At 57.2% G+C, this 24,111-nt stretch overlaps 6 protein-coding genes and 1 non-coding gene across 7 annotated transcripts; 3 read left to right on the top strand and 4 right to left on the bottom strand.

Annotated features, from left to right (window-relative positions):
• Nucleotides 1–121: 121 nt before the first annotated feature.
• On the top strand, nt 122–5,990 carry P884DRAFT_300167 (uncharacterized protein; the record flags this gene model as incomplete). Its single annotated transcript, XM_069444742.1, has 3 exons — nt 122–287; nt 374–563; nt 611–5,990. The coding sequence occupies 3 exons, from the start codon at nt 122–124 to the stop codon at nt 5,988–5,990; spliced, it is 5,736 nt and encodes a 1,911-aa protein (XP_069297444.1).
• A 992-nt stretch (nt 5,991–6,982) lies between these two features.
• Nucleotides 6,983–7,079, top strand: P884DRAFT_t100. The gene has a single exon. It is a non-coding gene; the product is annotated as a tRNA-Ile (tRNA).
• Nucleotides 7,080–7,780: 701 nt separating this feature from the next.
• Nucleotides 7,781–11,657, bottom strand: P884DRAFT_201717 (C2H2 transcription factor; the record flags this gene model as incomplete). The annotated part of the gene is made up of 3 exons (XM_069438374.1): nt 7,781–8,705; nt 8,766–9,924; nt 9,989–11,657. The coding sequence occupies 3 exons, from the start codon at nt 11,655–11,657 to the stop codon at nt 7,781–7,783; spliced, it is 3,753 nt and encodes a 1,250-aa protein (XP_069297445.1).
• Nucleotides 11,658–14,146: 2,489 nt separating this feature from the next.
• On the bottom strand, nt 14,147–15,412 carry P884DRAFT_278009 (uncharacterized protein; the record flags this gene model as incomplete). The annotated part of the gene is made up of 3 exons (XM_069443143.1): nt 14,147–14,517; nt 14,790–15,324; nt 15,401–15,412. The coding sequence occupies 3 exons, from the start codon at nt 15,410–15,412 to the stop codon at nt 14,147–14,149; spliced, it is 918 nt and encodes a 305-aa protein (XP_069297446.1).
• A 1,175-nt stretch (nt 15,413–16,587) lies between these two features.
• P884DRAFT_201504 (glycoside hydrolase family 11 protein) lies at nt 16,588–17,361 on the bottom strand (the record flags this gene model as incomplete). The annotated part of the gene is made up of 2 exons (XM_069438362.1): nt 16,588–16,993; nt 17,081–17,361. 2 exons carry the CDS (start codon nt 17,359–17,361, stop codon nt 16,588–16,590), a joined length of 687 nt encoding a protein of 228 aa, XP_069297447.1.
• A 1,549-nt stretch (nt 17,362–18,910) lies between these two features.
• P884DRAFT_201521 (uncharacterized protein) lies at nt 18,911–19,939 on the bottom strand (the record flags this gene model as incomplete). The annotated part of the gene is made up of 1 exon (XM_069438366.1): nt 18,911–19,939. The coding sequence occupies one exon, from the start codon at nt 19,937–19,939 to the stop codon at nt 18,911–18,913; it is 1,029 nt and encodes a 342-aa protein (XP_069297448.1).
• A 2,015-nt stretch (nt 19,940–21,954) lies between these two features.
• P884DRAFT_200925 (uncharacterized protein) lies at nt 21,955–22,644 on the top strand (the record flags this gene model as incomplete). Its single annotated transcript, XM_069438324.1, has 1 exon — nt 21,955–22,644. One exon carries the CDS (start codon nt 21,955–21,957, stop codon nt 22,642–22,644), a length of 690 nt encoding a protein of 229 aa, XP_069297449.1.
• Between the last annotated feature and the right edge of the window lie 1,467 nt (nt 22,645–24,111).

Consider the following 24,111-nt stretch of genomic DNA (forward strand, 5'->3'; position numbering starts at 1 on the left):
TCCCACTCTGGGCGCCGAACGAGAGAGAGATCGCATTGGTTGAGCTGAGTACTGGGGCCAAGTCCGGCGATTCCAACCATGTCCCGTCCTCGACCGTGATCTCTTTTCTTTTATTTTCACAATGGCAAACCCGAAGGCAGACATCCATCATGGCCAACCCCACGCCGTCCCGAATTCCAACTCTCAGGGCGGGCAACCCCCGCCCGCAATGGTCTTCACAAGGCCGTTCACCCTCTACGAAGCCTTGCCCTACACGCCGTTCTCGTCGATTGCGCCCTTTAACTCGGGTATGCCTCTGCAATCCCCCACTCGCAACGCCCTCCATCTTCTTGACGATTCATTCAAGTCCTGACCTATTCATCCCCATTCACAGGCGTCATCCCATCGCCATCAATAAGCTCGGCTTCGCCTGCCCCGCCGGTAACCGACCTTATACCGGGCAACGACTTTGCAGCGTTAAATCAAGAGGCTGCAAACCACCACCACAGCCTTCCTTCCAAGCGCGTTCAGCAAGCTGTCGCCCATGTTCAACACTTGCTCGAGCGCGGAAACATTCCCGAATTGTACGTCCTTTCTTTGCCTCGGCAGCCGCCTTGCTGACAGTTTTAAGCAAGTTCAAGACCGGCCCAAGGGCCTCGCCGACCGTCTCCGAGACCCCAAGCCGCCCTTCGCTTGCCGCTGCCCTTACGCCATTTTCCAGGATGGTCTTCGACCAGACCGCGATACCCTTCCGGTATCCGACGCCTGATACCCCGACGTCACCCGCCACAGACGGTCCGGCGAAAGCGCTGAACACCCCGGTCAACCCCAAACAGAGCGCCCCGGCGGTGCAGAAGCCGGCGCAGCCCAAGAAGCAACCGAACCCCATATCTTCAGCCAATCGAGAGGCATATACGCATAACAAGGCTCGGCTCGAAATTGTCTTGCCGACTAAGAGTCAGCTTGAAGCTGCCGCCGCAGCCGCAGCTCTGACCCAACAACCAGGGAGCGCAAATGTTGCGAGCACATCCAATGCTGCGGCACCGGCCAACGTCGCGCCACGCCCTCGACAAGAGGCGTCGGCGTTGGAGTCGTCTCACCCCGTCGACGGCACGCAGCAGCCTATCCCGAGCGCGCCAGCTAAGACATCACAAGCACCGTCAGCGTCGCAGAAGGCCTCAATAGCTATTGAGCTTCCCAGTGCGCCCAGGATCAACAAGGAGGAATATCTAATCGTACCGGACGAACCCGATGAGTCCGAGAATCTATCGCTGAAGAAGCGGAAGCGGGAAGACCTTGATGGCGATGATCTCTACGGAGACAGTTTAGACATGCGCCAGAGAGCCGAAGCGGCCCTCCATGAGTTGAGAGTCTTCTTGCACAATGTATTCCAGGCCGAAGACCACGCCTTGAGCCAACAGTACGGCAACGAAATGGTTACGGTCATTGCAGAGAACGAAGCCATTATGACCGCTGGGGCACAAGCCAAGGTACAGTCGCTGCTTGCGAAGGCAATATCGCTGAACTGCTACAAGAGGGTCCCACTTGATCACCTCCTCCGCCTTCTCCGGCTTTCCGAGGGCGCTCTGAAACAGGTCGAGTCCTTCGACTTCAGAGTTGACGAGTCCTGGGGGTCTGCCGAGGTCGACCAGTGGTTGCAGCAACTTCCGCTTCTTGAAACTGCCATGCGAGCCGCCCGGACCTCTCTACGGATGATGTGCGGTGGCCGGGAGGAAAAGCAGCTCTATCCGGAAGACGTGATTGAGCGATGCCTCAATCTGTGCAAGCGCCTCATTGACGGGGTTGTCCTTCCCATCGTGGAACTGAGAAGTTCCCAGGGCACCGCAGAGCTTTTTCGAGCGATCTCTTCCAGCAAAAAGAAAATCTATGCCCTTTTCACAGACTGCCAGAAGCTGTTTTCGCTCATGTCCACTCTGATCTCCAAGGTCGACACATCGGACACCGTTACTAATACGCTTGAGTTTGCCGCATCGCGGCTGATCTTCATGGAGACCGCAAGCGCTGAGAAAGATTCCGTCATCGACACGCAAAAGTTTGACGGGCTCCGCTTGGTCGCGATGGACATGCTCTCGCAAATCTTCTTGCTCAATCCATCTCAGCGTCAAGGGATCTTTGACGAGATCCTCACGTCCTTGGAGAAGCTGCCGTTGGGCAGGCGGGCCCGGACGTTCAAGCTCGTCGACGGCAATAGCATCCAGCCTGTTTCAGCACTGATCATGCGCCTTGTCCAGACGAGTGCTGGGAAGGTTGATGAAGGAAAGAGTAGAAGGCGCAGAGGCGTAGCTGCTGAAGATGGCCAAGAAACCAACGGGGATCACCAGCCGACAGCACAGGAGACATTCGCGATTCGGGACGAGGATCATGCCGCCATCCAACACTCCACCGCGATCCAAGAACTCGACAGTCTGGCGACGTCCCTACTAGACACCGCCAAAGCCAACGCTTCGTACGTTATAAAGTTCATCGCTAACCGGGCGCTCAAGTCGACCAAGTCCGGCGACACGCCGTACCGCAACCTGCTCGATCTCTTCGTTGAGGATTTCACCACTTGCCTGGACAATCCGGACTGGCCTGCCGCTGAGCTGCTCCTCCGGTTGCTCATGGTGATGATGGTCAACCTTGTAGAGAACGATAAGTCGGGAGTTCCAGCCAAGAACATGGCCCTTGAACTTCTGGGCAGTATGGGCGCCGCCATTTCCAAGCTTCGTGGTCACGTCAGAAAGACGGCGAGTGCCCTGGATGCCAGGGACGCGGATGAATTGGGCATGCTTCTCTCGGATCTGGCAGCATCGGCGCTGGAGCTCAAGTCTCGCCCTGAGCAGATGATCGCCTGGACCGGTCCGTACCGCGCCGCGGTCGAATACCTCGAGAGTCGCTTCTCCCAGGACCCGCACCTGGCGAGTGCCATCTCGTTCATCGTATCAGACTGGGGCACCAAAGTCTGCCACTGCTACGACTCGTTCGAGGACGACGTCCGCGGGCGGGATCAGGAGCTTGGCCGACTGGCCTATCGGCTCCGAGAGATGATTCAAGATCGCCGTTGGCTGTCCAACGAGCACTCCTTCAGGGACGTCAGCCCCAGCCAGGCCAAGCTGTCTTACTCCATTACTCTATTGCGGTCACAGCTCTGCGAGGCGTTTAGTACAATATTGAACATCCTTCTGAGTTCGATGGCTAGCGACCAGCCGACAGTGAGGAGCAAGAGCTTGAAGAGCATCAATCAGGTTCTGGAAACCGACCCATCGATTCTAGACGGCGACTCCATCGTCGTCCAGCTGATCCTCCGGTGTTCGAACGATTCCTCGACCCAGGTGCGAGACTCTGCGATAGGCCTTATCGGCAAGTGTATCGGCATGCGGCCAGCGCTGGAGGAAAGGATGACGGAGACTGTGATTGACAGGTTCTCGGATGCTGGGCCGGGTGTGCGGAAACGAGCCATGAAACTGGCAAAGGATATCTACCTCCGCAACAACAACAGGGCTCTACGGAGCGCGATCGCCAGCGGCCTGCTCCACCGTGTCCAAGACCCGGAGGAGAGCGTGAGAGACCTTGCCCGCCAAGCGATTGAGGAGATTTGGTTCACGCCTTTCCACAGCGGAGAGAACTCCACGGCGTCTCAAATATCTCTCGCGGAGCACGTTTCCCTCATGGTCCAGACTGTCAAGCGAGGAAATGTCGCCAGCGTCCTAGACAAGGTGTTGCAGACGCTCTTGGGGCCGGAGTCGAAGACGGCCCAGGCGTCGATGGAGGTGTGCACAAAGCTTGTCGCCAGTATGTTTGACCTAGTCGACAACGGCGACTCCAGCGATCCGTCAACGCCGCCCGGGCGCGACGTCCTCCAAGTCCTGATGATATTCGCCAAGGCTGAAGCGAGTCTCTTCACGTTTGAGCAGCTGCGTCTTCTGAAGCCGCACATCACGAGTATCAGCAGCAGCGAGGATCTGGCCGTCTCCAGAGCGGTGGTGGTGATTTATCGCCGGGTCTTGCCTCGGCTTTCGAGCGCTCACGCCCAGTTTCTTGCGGATGTGCGCAAGGAACTGCTCCCCGTCGTGTCTAAAGTCACCCGGCCCTTGCTTGACGACGTCATGGCATGCCTGTGGATAATCAGCACGTTGCTTGAGACCTCGGAGCACCTTGCCAGGTTGGTCTTGTCGAGCTTGACAGCCATCCAGAAATTGCGGGTGATGAGCCAGAAGGAGCCTCTCGACCAACTCAGAATCCGCCAGTTCGATAGGTACTCGCTCATTGTGGGCATGGCGGGGAAGCACTGCAACCTTGACAGCCACCTGGAGTTATTCAAGAAGGGCTTTCCGAAGTGGAACGGCGATACCGCGTCGAAGCTCATGGTCGATGTTGTGGTGCCTTTCGCTGCTCCGTCCCAGCCTTTAGAAGTCAGGAAAGCGGCGCTTGATTCGATTGGTCTGGTGTGCCAGTCATCACCTCGGAACTACGTATCGGCCAACGTGTACACCGCGTTCCAGCAGGTGTTCGATGACCAGGTTCCGATTCTCGAATCGATGATTCTACGGTCCCTCAAGGAGTTCCTGTTCGCAGAGGAGAAGCGATCCGAGGAAGCTGCCGATGGTCCGGCAATCAATAACACTAAGCCCGAGAAGAAGCGCGAGCTCACCGTCATCGGTGGTACCAACTACGACGATGTGGCCAGCGCCACTACGCATCGGTTTCTCAGGGAGATTACTCGCATCGCTACCTCTACTCAGGACGACCATGCCTTCCTTGCCGTCGAGGTGCTCGCCAGCATCAACCGACAAGGCCTGGTGCATCCGAAGGAGACGGGTGTAACCTTCATCACGCTGGAGACGTCGTCGAACCCGCGTATATCGGAGCTTGCTTTCCTCGAACACATGTCTCTCCACGGCAAGCATGAAACGGTTGTCGAGCGGGAGTACGTCAAGGCGATTCAGTCGGCTTTTGCGTATCAGCGCGACATCGTCAAAGATCCGCGCGGCGCCACCACAAATCCCTTCACGCCTAAACTCCATCTACTCATGGAGGTGTTGAAGATCAGCAAATCGAAGAACCGCCAGAAGTTCCTCGAGAAGCTCTGCGCTCAAGTCGACTTCGACATTTCCAAGCTCGACATGTCGGAGGAGCTTCCGCCTCACGTGCAGTACTCGCGCTTCATCATCGAGAACATTGCCTACTTTGAGTATGTCACGGTTGGCGAGCTGCATTGCATAGTCTCAGCGATGGAAAAGCTCGTTACCTCCACAGGCGCGACTGTGGCACAAGCAATCGAGTCGGAAGTATTCCAGGTCCGTATGGACACCATCGAGTCCCTTTCCCAACCGGAAAGGCAGCCGACCGAGGCACCCGGCGGGGCCTTCTCGCAGTCGGAAACGGCTCCTCCAGCCCAACCTGAAATTACCATCGACCTTCCCCGCTTGCGCCAGTTCACCGCCGGCTCAATGATCCTCCTGGCCCTGTGGGAAGTGCGCACCTACCTTCGCCGGCTCTACGGCATGGGCACTACCAACCGCCGCGAGGGCAAGAGCAAGCTCCAAGCCAAGGACCTGTCCAAGCCCCCCGTCAAGGTTCAAGGCATCACCGGCGACAAGGTCTGGGAGGAGATTGGCACCATCATGACGTCGCTTACGGACCGCCAACGCATGATGGCGACATGCAAGGCGTTTGTGGAGCTGATGAACGTCGACAAGGAGTTCCTGGTGCCGGCCGAGGAGGACGAGGAGATGGATATGGATGCGGACGGCGACTCGTTAGGGATGGGCAGTGGTGCCGATGAGGAAGATGATGATGAGACGGAGCAGCTGCTGTCGTCTTCGGGGAGGGGCAGGAAGCGCAAGGCCCAGCACGGCGGAGCGGCCGGGCCGAAGAAGAAGATGGCCAGATCCGGGTCGCAGCAGCCCAGGAAGAGGGGCCGACCTAGGAAACAGAGCGCTGACGCGCAGCCGCAGGCACCGATGCAGGAACATGCGATTGGGGGCTTTGATGGCGAGGAATGGTTTTAGAGAGGCGGTTCGTTTTTCTTTCTCTTCCCCTTACTTTGGGGTTCCGGTCCGAACCCCCACCCCCCTTTTTTTCTTCTCTTCTTTTTTACCTTCATTGCAGATGTTTTATATTTTTAGTGCTCGGCGCGATACATTTTCCACGGGCTGATTGGACGGGTGGATGAAAACCTGCTGGTATTGGCATTTCTTAGCGCAGGGAGGGGGGCGCATCCGGGTGATTTTACATCAGAACACTTACATTATGCTATAATCAGGCATCTGGCATGTATTGTTTTTGCTTTGCTTGGGTGATGGTTCTAAGTCACACCTGGACGGTGTGTGGGCAACGGCTATTATTAGGTGGCTAACGGCGTTCTGGGACGGCTTGAGAAGCAGCCGCGAAGACAAGGCGGGAATGTTTGCATCTTTTTTTCCTAATTTCTATGCGCGGACTGCGTCAAGGGAGGTGGGAATGGGGGGCTAAAATACCGAGCTATCGCTGGCTTGCTCGACTCGAGATACACAAGGTCAAAGCGTGGCTATTACATTCAAGCAGCACCGATACCCTCTTTGAGGGTATACAATCGGCCAATATGATGGACTGACTTGACCCTCCTCATGCGGACTCTGTGAACGCCGTCATGCTCCGGCTGTTGGTTTGTTCTCCACGCTCTTGAGCTCGCAGCGCGATAACACGCGGATTGGGAGGTCTGTCTAGGTTAGCACCGGGGTATTGAAGACAGTTGAGACAGACGGAATGAGATGAGTCTTCGATGTGGGATGTGGGTGGATGGTTCCTCGGCCCAGAAGATGATACCCCGGTGATCCCAATAATCCAGATAGTTACCCGTCTACTATGTACACCGCAGTGTTACGTTGTTGTCTTTAGCACCTCTCATAACTGGAGTCGATTGGAAGTGGAATGTAATCCGAACCGTACCGTACAGTACGAGACCTTCTCTTCGAGAGACTTTCCTAAAGTACTCTACCAGCGCCTCTCAACATCAATAACAGCCCGGTTAGCTCAGCTGGTTAGAGCGTCGTACTAATATAGCTAAGCGGCTATACTAAGTAATGCGAAGGTCAACAGTTCAATCCTGTTACTGGGCATTTTGTTTTGCAAATTTATTCTTTTCAATCCTTAGCATACTTTTTTTCTGCTTTCATACTTCTCTTTGCCTTCATTCGCGTTCATAAACCCTGCTCCTCTTTTTCTCTCCTTTCCTTCTTCCTGCTCAGAGTGAGGGCGGCTTTCAATGTAACAACAGTCTTTCCAACAACGCAATGCTTGACAAAGATAGTCGAGAGGCTCACAGGACTATAAGAGTGCAGCTACAGGAGACATGGCACATACCTAACTTCCAGAGATGCTTGCCAGCCGCACAGACAGATAATGTCACATTTCGCGTCCTCTTATTCCGCATACGACTCTAGGTTATATACATAGTAGGTACGCATAATTGGTCATCTATAACTCCTATAACTCTGAAAACTGCTGCGAGAAGAAACCGAAACAACAGGCTCCCTAGGACACATTTCTCTCTTGTGTGACTCGAATGTGTCACATCATATCAGGTACCGCGTTGCTTCGTAAATATGACACAGCACGCATGAGTGGTGTATTGTGTGTATTAATATGTAATTACATACCACGCTATTACCCTGTCCCTGCTCGACGAGTCTAATCAATCATCACCGTCCAACATCAGTGCCTAGCGTCAGCATTCCATCATCCCGCCCGTAACCTCGGTGAAACCGACCCAAGAGAAGACCCAACAGTCCGCAAGAGTTGCTAAAGCCAACCGCCGCGCTCAGTATTGGTCCATCGGCATCCCGCCCGTCGCAACCCCGACAAAATCTCCCAAGTCACCAAAATCAAAGTCCATCTGAGCCAACATGTTCCCGACCTCCGCATCCACAGTCCCAGGGGAGAACTCCGTTTCGGTCGATGCAGGTGGTCCGGCAACACCAGGGGCCTCAAAGCCCAGATTAGCCTCCAACGGATTAGCCTGCTGACCCTTTTCCTGCTGCACCTGCTCTCGGGCCTGCTGCGCCTCTCCGGCCGCCGACTCCCGTTCTAACCCCAATTTCTTCCTCATAACTTCCTTGAACCTGTCCAACAAGACCTCATCATCCGCCGGCGTCCTCCGTACCCCGCCCAAAAACGCTCTCGCTCTCTCCCGGATCGCTTCATCACTTGGGAATCCCGCCGTCGCCGAACCTCTTTCCCCTGTCCCGGCCCCGCCGAACCCTGCAGCCATCACCGCGTTGGTCACGAACTCGCTCAGCTCACGCTCGAGCTCCCGCGAGCAGAACACAGCTGCCGGCGGGCCGTGCCGCCTGGTGTCAACCAGCCCGCGCATGAACCGGTTTGCCGTTGAGCTAGGCGCGGGGATTGGCTTGCCGCCCTCGCACATGGTTATGTTGATCATCGCGCTGCTGTTCTCGAGGGCTGTGGAGGACGTGGGAACAGCCGCGGTCGCGGAAGTGTTGGGCGGTAACGGATCGGTGCCGTGAACGGCTCCATCCGGAGCCGGGATGGCCGTGATCTCACTAGCTTTGGCCGGATTGGGAAAGAGGTAGGGCGGCGAGAAGCCTGATCCCCCTTGGGCAATGTTCCAGGCTGGCGTTGAAGGAAGGCCTGGGAGGCTTGGGTCGGTGAGCAGGCCGACGTCGCGCTTGAAGCGGCGGAGCCATTCAAAATTGTCGGCCGCCGTTTGGTTCCACGGGTCGTCGCTGGGACGTGAGGTTAGTTTTTGGACTATCTCAGCTTTGGGGGGATGGGGAATAACTAACTCCTCGTAGATGATCCATCGAGCTTGGTGTTGGAGTTCCTCGTCGCTTGGGACGTGGCGGTTGGGGTTATTGGGCGACATGGTCGCGGCGACCCATTTCTTGAGCTCCCGCGCCAGGCGCAGGTAGCAGTTTGCGTCGTTGATGTACAAGGTGCCGCGTGCCTTTTGGGGGACTCTGTTGGATGCGTCGCTCTCGCTGGAGGGAAGCAACGTTGCATGTCCTTGCGATGAGCTTCTATCATGAGAGGACGGCCAGGAATCGCTTGCCGAAGCGGTTGGTGGCTGGGCGTTGCTCAACGAGCCATCGCTGGGAATAGCTGCTCGACCATGCCGCTGCTTGAAAGTAGCTAGCCAGACCGGGTCGTCGGCGGCAGTCTGATTCCACGGGTCGTCGTACTCGTATATAATCAAACGGGCCTGCCTCTGTAGGTCCTCATCGGTGGGCTCAATGCCGACAGCCCGCTGAGCGCGCACAAACTCGCCCAGCTCATACTCCAGCCGGTTGGGATTGTGGATTGTCGAATCAATGGTCGTCGGGTCTTTGGACCGCTTCCCTTCGTCGGCCACGTCTTCCGACCGGGGCAGGTGGGCTCTCTGCCGGAACCCAGCAAGCCATCGCGTCGAGCCCTTGACGAGGCGGATCAGGAAGTCGGTTACGTGGTCTGACGAAGGCTGATGATAACTGTCGGCACTCGTGCGCTGGATGATTTTGCATGCCTCGACTTGTAACTCGCCATCCATGGCGGTCAAGCCCAAGAGACGGCGTGCTTTGACGTATTCCTGGAGCTCTGACTCCATGGGGTCGAGTTCGAATATGTTGGCCTTGCCGTTGATCTTGAGCTGTTGCCAAAACTCGATCCCTCTGACTTTGGTCCACCTCGCCTCTTGGGCCAAGCGATCGTCAGAGAATAGCAGGTCCCGCAACCATGAGGCCGTGGAGTTGGCGGTAGGCTCTGCTAGCTCCTCGGCGTCGTAAATCAGAGCGCATGCAGTGCGCTGCAGATTCTCGTCCGGAGGGTCACAGCCTTCCCTCTCACGCCAATCATCGGCATAATTGGAGAGCTCCGACTTGATGAGCTCGAATGCATGTCGGGCCGAAGACGCCGTTGGCCCAGATGCCCTGAAAGGGTTTGGCGAGTTTCTTTCGTCGTGAATGAGATCTGTTTTCACAAGTTAGTCGTTGCTTTGATTACCACCCCTTTGTGTCGCGAGGCGAAGACCTACAGGGAGGGATCGAATTCTCAACCATGTTCATCACGGGAGGGTCGAAACCCCAGCCACCCTTCCAGTCGGCCATGGACTTGCCCTTTTTGAAGTGCTCGGCGAGATGGTCGACTCGTATAGACCATGTGTCCATTACCGTGCCGCAGAATCCACAGCGCGATCTGATCTCGGGTGTTGTTGCTTTCCACTGCTCCATCGACCAGCTCATAAACTTGGCGGAGTGGACCAACTTTAGGTGCTGGCGCAGGTGGTCCTTCCGGTAGAAGGTACGCTCCCCAATCGTGCGTTCCTGGCAGGCCGAGTGGTTGTGGCTCTCTATGTGCGCCTCGTCCGGGTTTGGGTGGCCGCAGAAGACGCACGACATCTGGCCGTTCTCGGGGTTGAATGCTTGCGGGCCGTTGGGGCAGCACACCCATCTTTCCAGAGACAGATGCAGAGACTTTTCGTGCCGCTGCCAATCGTGTTTTGTCCTAAACGTGTCAGGACAAAAAGTACACTGGTAAGTCTTGGGCGGGCCGCCGTGGGCGGCCGTGACGGGGGCCCTCCTCCTCCTCCGTCTGCGGCCACGGGGAATAGAGCTTCCCGAGCCGAAGGAGCCCCGGGAGCCAAACGAGTAGGCCGATGCGCTGGACTGCGAATGCGAGGTGTTGGCACTGCTGATGGCCGAGCCACAGAGTGACCGGCCAGAGCCGTCGTCGGTAAAGTTGACACTGAAAGGACTGTGGAGGCCGGAAGACATGCTCGACGCCGAGTTGACGGCGCGGGCAATGGCTGTCACGGACGCGGGTTCGTTCTCGGGTGGAGAGTGCTCCCAACGCTGCAGCGGATTCATGTGCTCGAACGGGTTTCTCCGCCTCTGGGGGATGTCGATGGGATTCGCCCAGCTCCTCACCCCGGGCGAAGTCGACCTATGGCTGACGGCGTTCTTGTTCCTGCGGCGCGTGTTGGCAAGCCAGTTTGTGATCTGCGTCTTGCTGAGGCCCGTCTGCCTCTGGAGCATTTCCTTTTCTTCATCATTGGGATAGGGATGCTTGCTGTGGGTCGACAACCAGTTCTTCAGAATCTTGACGGACTCCCTGGAGAAGCGGGCGCCCGTCTTTCCTTTCGGGCCGTCGTTGGCAGATGTGCTGTCGGCGCCGGAGGTGCAGGTCAGCCCTGGCAAATCCGTTGCCGAGCCTGACTCATGGGGCTCGGCCTGCCTCTCCTCCTGCAACATCCTGGGGTGGTCGCCCATGACCGGCCACGGGTTCGGGGGGAGGAAGCAGTCAGTGCCATCGGCACAGTCGACGCCGAAGTTGCATGCACAGCGGAGGGCAACACAGCTGGTGCAGTAACCTTTATACTGACCTTCCGGGATCCGCTTGCACTCATAGCCGCCCAGTTGGCAGTTGTTGCACTTCATATCATTGAACAACTCCAGGTGGTCCTCGAATGTCCGGGTAGACCGATCGGTGGGCATGGGGATCTCCTCCGTGCCGCCCAAGGTGGGCGAGATGTTGTTCTCAAAGTGCTGCAGTGCCCAGAAGGAGAATTCATCGCCCTGAACATTGGCCAGCGCCAGGTCGATGTCGTCGAGGCGTTGGCTAGTGGGCTCCAGGGACGGGGAGAGCATGCCAACCCCAGTGGCCGGGGCCGGGTCGGCCTGATCCCAATTGACAAACTCGTCCATGTCTCGGGGGATCCTGACGGAAGGGCGCAGAGGGATGGAGAGACAAAAGGGGGGTCACTGCGCGGCAAGCACCGGCTCACCCAGCGTCGAGCGGGAAGAGTACTGTCAACTTGTCAGCCCCAAGGGCGCGCAGAAAGGGCCTAGAACTCATTATTACTAATGCCTGTTGTGTCTTTTGGCCGGAAGGAGAAGGTATGTTTGCAATCTACCACCGGGAGACTTGTGTCACCTTTGCAAAAGCATAAAAGAAGCAGCGTCGCTAGTGTTGGTCGGTCGGTCGGGTCTCGGTGAAAGCAAGAGGTTAACCCTTTCGTCTCGTCCTTACTGTGTAGTAGTACCTTGGGCCGTGGGCGTCTCGAACAACGTAAGCAGAGCAAATTGGCCAACCTGGCGGGGGCAGTCTTTATTTCAGGCTACAATGACTGACTCGGGCATGGATGGACTAGAGTTTCCGTTTGCATGACGAAGGTCAGATCGCCCCCTCCAGCGCACCTTCTTCCTACACCTTTGGAGTCATGGGTACCGCGTAGACGAGGAAGGAGTGGATCGGCAGGGTTGCAGGAAAGGTGGGCTCGCGCCTTTCGATTGACATGCGCGCGGTTGTGGGGAGCTCGAAGGTCCAGGCAGACAAGGGCCTGCCAGCCCAGAATCTGCGGGCAGGTTTTGCATGCCCTCCGTGCCGTGAGTTGCCAAGAAGAAACCCTTGTCTCCGCCCAACGAGCGCCCCACCTGCTACCCCGCCATCGTGGCCGGGGCACGTCAAGGTACAATCCGTTGCCGATGTTAAAATGCGATTCGATTCTCCTCCCATCGGCATCCCTCGGGCGACGATTGGATCAAAGCTCGACTGCATTCATCCCCAATTCCGGACACTAAGTTCCAGGGACCGTGGAACGCATACGCGCCATTCTGACCGACCGATGCATAGGCAAAAAGATAAAAGATCAAGGTTGCCGCCGTTTTTCCCACGTGTCACGCTGGTCTGGCGCAGTTTCCCTATCTGTAAGTGTGAGACTTTGACCTTTCTGGGGGGGTCCGACAACCGAATGAAGCCGCATCCGATGACGGTCCGAACAGCGTGAGGCTCGGCATCGGCCTTCTCACCCTGGATCATGACACCCGTCCCTCTTCATATTCTCCTCCCATGATTCCTCGAGCGGCTGCGCAACAACACGGCAGTAGCGATGCCCGGGACGCCACCCGAACACGTCAAATCCATTTGGAACGCCTTCCTGATGCCTTGTCGAGAAAAAGCGATCCGATTCCGGAAACGGTAGGTATGCTCACTATGCAGCGCACGCATTACTTTCTCCTAAAGTCAGCAGGGTCGACATTGTTCTGTCTTGCTGAAAGCGATCTGTCGGTCTGGCTGCTCGGCGCTCGAATTGCACCGTCTGATTGAGCTTGTCTGTGGGGCGGCTAGTTAAAGTGCTCGCCAGGAACAGCAGGTCCCAAGCATGGGACTGGGCGCTTAACTCCGGACCCGGAGGAGATTCCGGTGCCGGCCGAAGTCGCCGGACATCAGTCATATCCGCGTTCTCCAGGATTGTCGAGGTGCCAAGGCTCGTCAGTCCGGGGCCCATGAGAGAGAACTCGGGGAGGTAGTACAAACATCTGTCCGCCTGTTGGATGGTGATGGCTCGTTCATTCATGGGCGTAGCCTCCGGTTGGGTCTTTCACCGCTTGCCGCAATTGGAGGGTGGCACAGACAACTGCAGTGTGAACAGCGCTTTGCTGCTTAATTAAAGGCGAGGCTTGAGAATGTCGGTCGTCAACGCAGGATTTAGCCCCGATGTGCCTCAAATTGAACCACACCAAAACGAAGTACGAAGCAGCAATCAGGGCTCCTTATTTTAACCTCGTTTTAGGTGATATCGTACCCAGAGCTGGTTTTCTCACAGGCGATAGTGCGAATAATCCACACCCGACACAACGCGCAGGATCCTTCTGAAATGAGGAACTTGGAGAAAATCAAACCACTTGCCGAAACCAAGCTCAGCCTCTACAAAGACGGTATATCCTAGCCCGCTAGGTACTGTGGTGTCTCTTAAATGAAGCAAAGAGACATGCCTCTCTGGGTCGGCCGGTGTTCGAAGCGATCAGCTCTTCCGCCGAAACCGTGTTAATATCAGACATGGTTGGCAACTATTACCGTCACCAGCTTCACTGATGGATTATCCTCGACTTATTTTTACCGGCCAAGACTCCTCGTTTTCCAGGCGCACTTTCCACTTCTTCCACCTAGTTCTCGTGGCCGCTGCCTCCTCTCGCCTGAGCTCGGGCCGTGACCAGCATCGCGTTTTCCCATTCTTTCGCGCCAGATATTCGTTCAATAAATCGAGGCACCCTCAGTTAGACGGCCAACGACCGCGACGAAGACGACGACGACGACGGCCCCGCGCCGATTGGTGTTGCTGCCAGTGTTACCACTACTACTACTGCTGCTGCTGCTGCTGTCACCGCCGCTGCTGCCACTGCTACCTACATTCTTACTCTCCGTCGTTCTCCTCCCCGCCCGAGGACGAGTCCGCTCCCGCGTAGATGGCGGCGTGGCAGTCGACGCCGATGTTGGGCGTGGTCAGCAGCGCCTCGGTCTGGGGTCCGCCCTTGAGGTAGCAGTTTCCCGGGGCGCCGCCGGCGTCGGCGATCGCCTTGTCGGTCCAGGCGGGGATGAAGCTGACGGCGGCGCACACGGTGAGGCTCGTGTTGGCGGTTGCGCCGCCGAACGAGCGCGGCACGTACTGCGTGTAGGCCGCGCAGGCGTCCATGCAGGTCGCAAAGTCGGCCGTGAAGAGCGAGAGGAGGGGCGGGCGCGGCGCGTCCTTGTTGCAGTACCGCCTGAACTTTCGCGCGCCGAGAACTGTTTTTTTGTTTTCTCGTAAGAAATCCGAAAAGGAACGTAGCGGGCCGCGGTCAAGTTTTGGGAGACAGTTTCGGAAAGGGGACTACCAGGCGAATTGTTGTGGGGAGGAAGCGAGAGAGAGAGAGAGAGAGGGGGGGGGGGGGGGGGGGGGGGGGGGGGGGGGGGGGGGGGGGGGGGGGGGGGGGGGGGGTTGAGCTGGGGAAGAGGGAAGCGGGTTGGGGTAAAAAGGGAGAGAAGGGAGAGAAGGGAGAGAAGGGGTAAGAACCAACGGCTGAAGGAAGTGTATATCGTCTTGTCGACGCTGTCCGGGTTCTCGGAACACCCGTCGTCGATTACAACCGGGGCATTCGACCCTTGGGAGGGGGTGCTGTTCCCCGCCACGGAGGCCCTGAGTTCGGACAGATCGGACTCGGCGCTGCTGGCGCGCTGGGCTTGGACGCCCGTCGCGGCGGCTAGCCCGATGACGGCAGCTGCTAGGAGGGCGATGACGCAGGACAGCACGAAGACGGGCAGGCTGCAGCCGCATATCGTCCTGGCGGAAGGAGATTTGGGCTCGGGCTCAAACTGGGACATGGCTGGCTGCGCGGCCGAGCAGTAGGGCGACTCGGCGGGCGTGCTGCCCCATGCTGTGGCATCCTGCTTTGGCGGTGTCGTCGATATCAGGTTGTCATAGGACTGCGGGTAGTATGGCCGTGATTGCTGGTATGGCTGCGGCGGCTGTTGGTAATGTTGGTTGCCATACCCATACCCCTGCGTTACCTCCGGGTAGTCCTGCCGAGCCGGCTCCAGTCCCGTCTCGTATTGCTGAGAGGAGACGACGCTATCTCAGTACGGGAGCCCAGGCAATCGCGGTTCCTCATTGCTCGTGGAGAGTTCTCACCTGGTGAGCCATCGCAAGGCCGTTTTCACTGGGAATACATCGCCGTCGACATGGGCAGAGGGGGGTCGACCATGGTGGGAGGGAAAAAAAAAAAAAACACCGGGTAGAGTTTGCAAGCAGCGGGCAGCAGGATCAATCGTGGAATGTTGTGCAAGTCGGGAGATGAAGTGCGGGCGACATGTGGCACAGGGTCCCAGGTCCCCACAATCCGCCGACTGTGCACCCTCGTTGCTCCTCTTTCTCCCAGCTCCTGCGACCAGGCAGCAGGACGCAGTGGTCAGCAGGATTTAGCCAATCACCCAGGGGTTGTCCGACAGCTCAGCGGCCGTCGATTCGTGGACAGGGCGAAGTCGTGGTGACGATTCGGGGCTTCTCGCACGCACAGCAGAAACCCCGGCGTTGCCAGGTTGCCCAAACAGATGCTCCACAGAATACCACTCGACGCCATCTTCTGTCGATCTCTGCAAGCGGTCAGCTTCCAATTCCGGATCACCGTTCAGAACCGGCTGCTGGAGATTTTCTTGGGGTGGTGGTGGTGCGCGGGCTTTCCGGCTAGGAACTAACTAATTAAGCAGGACGGCACTGTAGCGGCGCACGGGTCCCATGCTACGCTCCAAGACTTACTTGGTGGTGTTTATGAAACAGGGGGATACAGTGTTGTATTAGAGGCGAAAAGTCAAAACGTTCTCGGAAAGTCCGTAGTGGGAAGGCCGAAACAGAGCATCCGGCACCTTCCTCATCGAATTGCCATTTCGAATTCAAATGTGGCAATGCCATTAATACCAACCATTTAGGTGCGACATGTTGTTGACCCCCTTTAGAACTGCGGCATTATTATCTTAGGTACGGAGGAGGTTGGTTGGTAGTTGAATTAAGCTGTCATCCCACTGACCATTCATCCTTATCAATAGTGGTTAATTATTGTAATTAGTCACTAATTAGAAGCTTTTAGGTCTTTGGCCTCTTGGTCCAACTCTTTTATTGAATTCCTGGTAAGTGCACGCTACCTATTGTTATGCTGGCAGGTAGGCAGTATTAATAGTAAAATAAGATACTGCATACGAATGCCCGCTTTTCCCGTCACCGCCGGCGCCCACCCATCATGGGATAATACTACCCACTGATGGACGGCGGCGTGCCTGGAAGAGTCTGTCTGACCGACTGGAGCGCTTGAATACCTAAGGTACCTAGTGAGTCTGGACGTAGATGTCGGAGGAGCCGCTGCTCTGGTAGCCCTCGGTGGCGACGATCTGGTAGTCGTGGGAGCCGAGGGGCATGCCGTGCTGGGCCCAGGCGTTGAAGTGGTTCTGCATGGTGACGGAGCCGCCGACGCGCTTGGAGGTGCGGATGGACCAGTACTGCTGGAAGGTGCGGGTGCCCTCGATCGAGGGCGCGTTGTAGCGGGTCGAGACGTAGATGTTGTAGGTGCCGCCGTCGCTCTGGAAGCTGCCCTTGTACTGGGCCTGGCTGCCCGGGTTGTAGGTCCCGTACGACTCGACCACGTAGTACTCGATCAGCGGGTTGTGCGTCCAGCCGTAGACGGCCAGGTAGCCGTTGCCGCTCGGGTTGAACGAGCCGCCGTAGTTGATGGTCCTGCGATCCGGCAGTCAGCCCAACCTTTCGACCCCGTTGACCGGAAAGATACGATAGTAGTCAATAGTTCAATAAAACACAACTTACCGGCCGGTACCCGGGTTCCAGCCCTTGCCACCGACAAAGTTGCCCGTGTTCCTCCAGTTGACCTGGTAGTGGCTGCCCTCGAGCAGGGTGAAGGTGGCCTGGCCGCCGCCGTCGGACCACCACGAGTAGAAGTAGCCCGAGTGGTAGCCCTGCGCGTTGGGCGTGACCTGGCGCTTGGCCAGCGCCTCGGTCGAGTTGCCGTCGTCAAAGTCGAACGGGCGCGCCGTCACGGCCGTCGCCATCGCCGCGGCGGCGAGGAGGAGGGACTTGAGCGAGACCATGGTTTTGCTCTGACGGACGAGTGAGACAGCGAGACAGCGAGACAGCGAGACAGCGAGACAGCGAGACAGACAGCGAGATGCGTGATGCGTGCGAAGCAGAGAAGAAGGGGCCGCGAGTGCGAGAGACTCAAGCAACCGGGTGGTTATTGAGGGGGGCAGTCGCTCCTTGATGCATTTATACACGCTCGACGGACTGATCACGTTTGACGATGCCAGACTCGGGCCCCCGTCGAAGAACGGTCTGCCAACAGGCGCATGCCTTGCGACTCTCGCGACTGCTTCTGCGCGCACGCGCTAAGGAGGTAGTAATCGTCGCAAGTCAGGTCGGATTTTTGGCTAAATTGCCAGGCAGAGAGAACACGGACCGGGGAGGTCTACTCCGTCCTTGGCGTCTGTTCTTGGGAGTTCCGGACAGGTCGGTGATGGTGTTGAAGCTCTCGTCCGCATAATGCAATGCCCTTCGCGGCCCCTCCGATGCTCCCTCCTGTGGTATTCTTCTCCGCCGGAGCTGCTTGGCAAGCGACCCAAGAACCGGGAAATGAGCAACCAAAGGGCAGCGGATAAAAGCACACCGGCAACAGCCGGCATCCCCGCGCGGAGGCGGCTCTGCGCGCGAGTGAGAGCAGGGATAAGGGAAAATTTCGACGGGGTCCTGAGCGTCGCGATCTCGACCTCCCATTCTCGGCGATGGTGTGTGCAGCGCCCCTCGGCCGTGTACTCACTTCATAATTACTCCATACCCACAATGGAATTATTCCTCGAAAGCTCCGAACAAAAGGACTCAAAAAAGCAATTCTGTTTTCGAACTTGGGCGAGCGGGTGGAATGCAGGGATCTGCGGCAATCCCGAGTGCAATCCCCGAGTGCAGTTACCGGGTTCCTGGTTCGCTCAGGGTCCCGCATTCCCCGGTCGTACGCAAGGTGGAGGCTCGTTCCTCCCCCCCCCTCCTCCCCCAAGTTCTAGAGTTCGGAACCCACTCTAGACGGATAATAATAGTAGTGCATGTACGGGACTAGCTCCCAGCGAGAGGATGGGGCCGAGCGGCCTCGGACGGTTGCCAAGTTTTACCAGCGTGCTAAGCGCTCCAAGAGCAGTGCTGCGTAAGTCGTGCTCTGGAACGAGTTAATTATCCAAGAAATGCGGGGTATCATTGCTCATTCTCGCCTGGTTACTGGAATGTACGGACGTACGTACACTCGGCCTCGACTACGGGCATGTTTCCCTCTTTCCGTTTTCTTCCCCATTGCCCGACCGCCAACCTCATTTCTTACCACACAGGTCATCAGCCCGGTTGCCGTTCATGGGGAAGCGGCCGTGCGCACTTGCCTTCTCAAAGCAAACGCCTCGTAAACTGGAATATCTTGTTGAACGTCGTTGGGCTCCGAGACTTTCGACTTGGAGCCAGGGCGAACCGGGCTTATCTGATCCGATTGGTAATGGGGAGCACACCCGGCCCTGGTTAGACTGCGCAAGCCCGTCTCAGCCTCGGTCGACCCGGGCGGCTTTGGGCAGCGTTAGAAGTTGGTCTGCTGTTCCTCAATCACTGCCGCTATTTCTTAGGGGCCACTTCGATCTGATCCGCAGCATCGTCGTCGCTGTCACGGTGCGACAGCATGACCGAGAGCTCGCGAGGCGGGCGCGGCTTGTGCTCCTCTGCGCCCCGGACGACCGCCTTCTCGAGGTTGCGAGCCTCTGCGATGACCCGCTTCTCCGCGTCCTCGGCCGTCTTCTCCATGTGTTTCGTCATCTTGTCCAGCGAATCCTCGAGGCTGCGCACCTTCGCCGCCAGGGTGCTGGACCTGGACTCGAGAGCGTCGGCGGCGGGCCCTGCGCGGCCCTTCAGCTTGCGCACGGTTTCGTCGAAGCTCCGCAGCTTGCTCGCGACGGCGTCGGACTTGGCGTTGTAGGCCTCCGGCTGGTTCACCTCGATATCGCGTTTGGTGAGCTCATACATCTCCCTAATGTTGTCGATCTCCTCATAGACGTCTAGCGTGCAGCCCTCGAGGGAGAAGTCGCGCTCTCGATGCTCGATGTACTCCCGGACCTTCTTCCACTCGTCGGCGCAGTACTTGAAGCGGGCGGGGTAGCCGGAGCCCTTGAGGTAGGTGAGGAAGCCGGCAATGATGGTGTTGATGGCCCCGAAGGCGGTGACGGCCTTGTTGTTCGCGTTGGCCGCTCCCATGGCGGTCACGGAGGCGGCAACAATGATCTGCAGGAAGTAGCAGGCGTTGATGACGACCGAAAAAACCTTGTATTGATCCTTTGCCGTCTGTTCGGCGTGCACGACGCGGGCGTAGAGTCCGAGGTTGTCGGCCGGCCGCTGCGTGGACTGGCTAAAGCCCAGATGAGGAGCGGCCGTGATGCCCAGCGTCAGCCGGAACAGCATCAGGGTGTTGTCGGCGGGGATGCGCTGGCCTGGGGCCTGGTGGTGGTTCGGCTGCAGCATCGACGCCCCCAAGGCCGAGTCGTCCGCTACTGTTCCTGTCGCGTGCTCTTCGTCGGGCGGGCGGGCGTCTGGCGGCCGCGACCTCGGCGCAACGCCGACCAGGCGCAAGAAAGATAGGGTAAACGGACCCATGGTGCAGAAGACTCTATCGAAGAGTGATAGAATATTATGCCCGGTGAAAAGAGACCCGGACGCTCAAGGTCTCTGGGTTGGGCAATTCGGCCTTTTCACTCAGTCCGCCCACGTCAGCCCAGCCAGTCTCGCGCACAGGTTCCGTACTTGTATTGTATGTATTGTCCACCTTCCATCATCTCTCCAACCCTCCCCCCCCCCCCCTTTCGCGATATCGCGTAGCCTGCGTCTCTCATACCATTTCCCGGCGACCCGGAGATTGACCGAGTGACGGCAGACCAATGGCAAAAAAAAAGTATCCGAGAATGGGAGCCATGCTGCCGCAGTCCCCGATAAAAAAATAACCTTCGAGCAAATCTGGTCCGGCTCATTGGGGGATGATCACGGCAGGGCTCGCAGACTGGAATTTCCCTGGTCGATCAATTGCCCGAGAGGGATGTCCAGCTCTCCTCTGGATCGTCCCGGTTTGCGGGAACTAGTTTTAGCAGGAGGGCTGTCCCGCTCTAGAACCCCACAACAGTTGCAGCATTGGGGGGACAACCGACCACGAAAGTTACACCACGTGTAGCGTCAGAGTAGGCAGTGTACCGTTGCGCAATCCGTAATGTATTGTATGTATACAGTCTCTAAGAAGTGTCCATTGGATACTGAGGTCTAGTGTACGGATTACGAATGAGTTACGGATTAACTACACTAGGGGTACGGAGTGACTCGCACACTGCACTCCGCTCCTGCTCACAACACCGGGAAAGAGACCCTGACTGACGATCAGGTGCTACACGCACCTTCCCGCAGGTGGGAACTTTTGGCTGAGCATTGTTTAATCAGTGTTTCATCCACTAAACATACAAGCAGGTGCCCTTGCCTCTTTCGAGACTGGACAAATAACCTTACCTACAGGCTACCGGGTACGGAACACTCCTACCATGTCTCACCCCACCGAGTCAAAGTTGGCCGAATGCGTGCCAGAAGTGCTTGCCGCAAACACGCTTAGAACACGTTGCATCCAATCTGGAAGGCACCCACCCGAGTGGCAGCTCGCTGACCGGCCCAGTTCGTTGGGTTAAGTTTTTTCATCTGGAACAACTAACGTCAAGGCGGTTAGTGTGGCTACGCAAAGGCGCAGTCGGTCGGGAACTGCGGATTAGAAAACATGTTTTCAGGCCCAGCCGAGTTCTCAGGGATGTACGGGGTACATACCTACGGAATACATACAAAGCATGTAAGTCCAAAATACACAGCACGACCGGCCGATCCACATACACATACAGAGCAAATAAGCAGATAAATAACGATGTTTATCACACAGTCCGGACAAAACCTTTCCTACCTGCCAAGTACATGCATTCATACGCTAATCCGTGCATACACTACAAGTATAGCACTACTCCGTAGTATTCGGAGTGTTCCGTATGTACAGTACTCCGTAGGTAGGTACAGTACCTACCTCCACATCTGCGTGCGGATTACATCCAGGAACCTTTTGCCAGGACCACTTCGCCAAGCTATCCGCATTCTCCACTCGCAGTCGCGTCGAACTCCCCGATCCCGTCATCGTCTCATCTGACCTTTCTCTCTCTCACACACAAACTCTCTCTCTCTATGGCAAGCAGGAAGGAGCGGTAGAGCTTGGAAAAGGGCACAGTGCCAGGCCCCAAACAACCGCAGCACGGGAGGGGACGACGATTTTCTGGACGAGAGACGCAGGCCGCAGCACAGAACCAATTCGGGCTCGGCGTCGCATAACATACCCTGCTCGACGGCCTTTGACAATCTACAGGCTTGTGCCCAACCCTGGACCGGAGTGCGCTTGACGGCATTGAATTCCGAACAGCACGGGCCCCGCGGCATGGCCAAGTTGCATGCTTAAGGGAAAACATGCTTTGGGACACCTGCAGGTCTTTTCCTGCCTCCTGTCCAGACTGCCTGGAGCATCGCCAATGGCTCGATCTGCCCGAATCAAGACCCGACACCTTTTGCTCCTCCAAAAGCGCCCTTTCTGATCGGAACCCATCATGCCCACCTACCTGTGTCACGGTTTCCGCTGGCAGCGGCAGAGCGTCCGGGTATACGTGGTCTTGCAGGACCTCGACGACGCCTCGCCCGAGTGGATCATACCCGCCAAAAGCTCTCGGTGCATTCTCAAGTCCTTCTACGAGGCATTCGACTTCCTCCCTCACTGCAGTCCCGAGAGAGGCCGCTACAACCCAACTCCCGGATTCGGTGGTCATGACAGACGTCTCACTCCCAGCGATACTGGCGAACGCGGCCTATCCACAAACGTTGCCGCACCCGGCAGCGCCCCCTCCAACGGCCCCAAGGACGATTTTGACGCCCAGTCCTGGTCGGCCATCAAACTTCTCGAGGAGTATGACCCTAACGACCTGAGTGCTGTCTCGCGGCCGTACGTCTACGTGGCCGACTACGCCGTCCGCATCGATCTGTCCTGCTCCATCGCCGACGAGATTGCCCGGTACGAGCAGCAGCAACTCCAGAGCGGCAACCCGGCCACGTCCATATCATCCGACCGCTCGCCCGCGCAGGGTCGGGGGTGGTTCGAACGACTCCGCGACCAACTGCAGCAGGGCGAGGAGATCCGCTGGTATGTGGTCGTCAACAACGACGAAGTCCGCAACTGGTCCAACCCACCGTCCGAACCGGAGAGAGCAATCTACGCAGGAGACGGAGGCCCCGCATCAGCCTAGTGAAAGCAATACCAGTAAACGCAACTACATTCCTTCCGGGCAACAGCCCAGGACTTGCCCCCAGTACCAACCACCACCGCCGCCACCACCGCCGCCACCACCGAGTCGTTCCGCATCGTCGAGGGAGCAGAGAGAGCACCATGCGCAGTATATCAATCAACAAAACAGCTTTGACAGGATAAAGACGGATTAAGCCGAGAAACCTGCAGCATCGGGCACGGATCAGCCAGGTGCCAGGAGACGAGCAGCAACCCCTACGGTCAGTCCCCGATAAGGGTTACTCATCTACGAGAATATGACCAGGAGACGCAGCAGCAGCAGCAGCAGGAGGAGGAGGAGGAGGAGGAGGAGGAGGAGGAGGAGATCCTTAAGAATTACAGCGACGACAAAGATGGGATCAGAAACAGGAACGGCGACGGCGGCAGGTGAAATATTTCTCAGAACCGGACCTGGAGATACGGAAGAGACAGCCGCAACCGCAGCGAGATCAGATACCGCCGACCGGCCGCCCGTGGTACCAGAAAAGGACTACCTTTATTCCCGTCCTTCGACCGCAAGGTTAGAGCCAATAAAAAACGCCATCCTCTCAGACTGAAAGTGCCAATCGACACGTGGAGGCTAAAATCGCCCGAATGCAAAGAAGCGGGCTGAGGTTATGATCCAATATTCAGGAGTCAAGTAGGAGCGAGGTTGTTCCTTTGAAAACAAGATGCGTCAAGCAACATCACATCCGGAAACGAGGTGTCGGGCGAGCACATGTCGTGGTCATGATAAGCAGCAGCCAGTTATATTCTATCACCCACAGTAGTCAAAGTAACAAGAAAGACAAAAAGCAAAAGAAAAGCACCATTGTTCCCGTTCGCTATGAGCCTATAAGCGAGCCCGCCCTCATACATGTACATCCTTTCAGTACCACCAAAACATCACTGACCGTGTCAACATCCCCCCTCCCTGCCAACCCTCTGTGGCCCCTTGAAAACCTGGAGATGTCATATAACGGAAAAAGAAAAGGAAAAAAAAAAGGTAAAGAAGTCCGAGACGCTCCAGCGCACCAGCGTCGAACGATGCCAGAAACAGGTACGAAAAATAAGACCGGAAACGAAACGCCCAATACCGCTGTCCCAGTCCACCCTGTATGCAGTGCCCAATCCGTCAAGAGGAAAACCGAACCGAACCGAACGCTTCTCGGTAAAGAGCTTACGGAACCCGAGTCGCCGAGCCAAGTAGTCCTGGGTATCATGATGCGCCATCCCCCATCCCATATCCATCCATCCATCCATCCATCCATCCATCCATCCATCCATCCATCCATCCATCCATCCATCCATCCATCCATCCGTTCCGTAACCGTTCTCTGTTTCAGCTCCAATCCAGCTCTGTACACCGTTCTGTTCCAAATTTGCTCAGTCCAGCAGCTTCTTTGCCGCTACCGGCGCGAGCCCAGTGGGATCGTCACCAGGAGGGGGG

Source organism: Thermothelomyces heterothallicus (assembly GCF_042370625.1).
Source record: "Thermothelomyces heterothallicus CBS 202.75 unplaced genomic scaffold P884_scaffold_12, whole genome shotgun sequence".
NCBI lineage: Eukaryota > Fungi > Ascomycota > Sordariomycetes > Sordariales > Chaetomiaceae > Thermothelomyces > Thermothelomyces heterothallicus.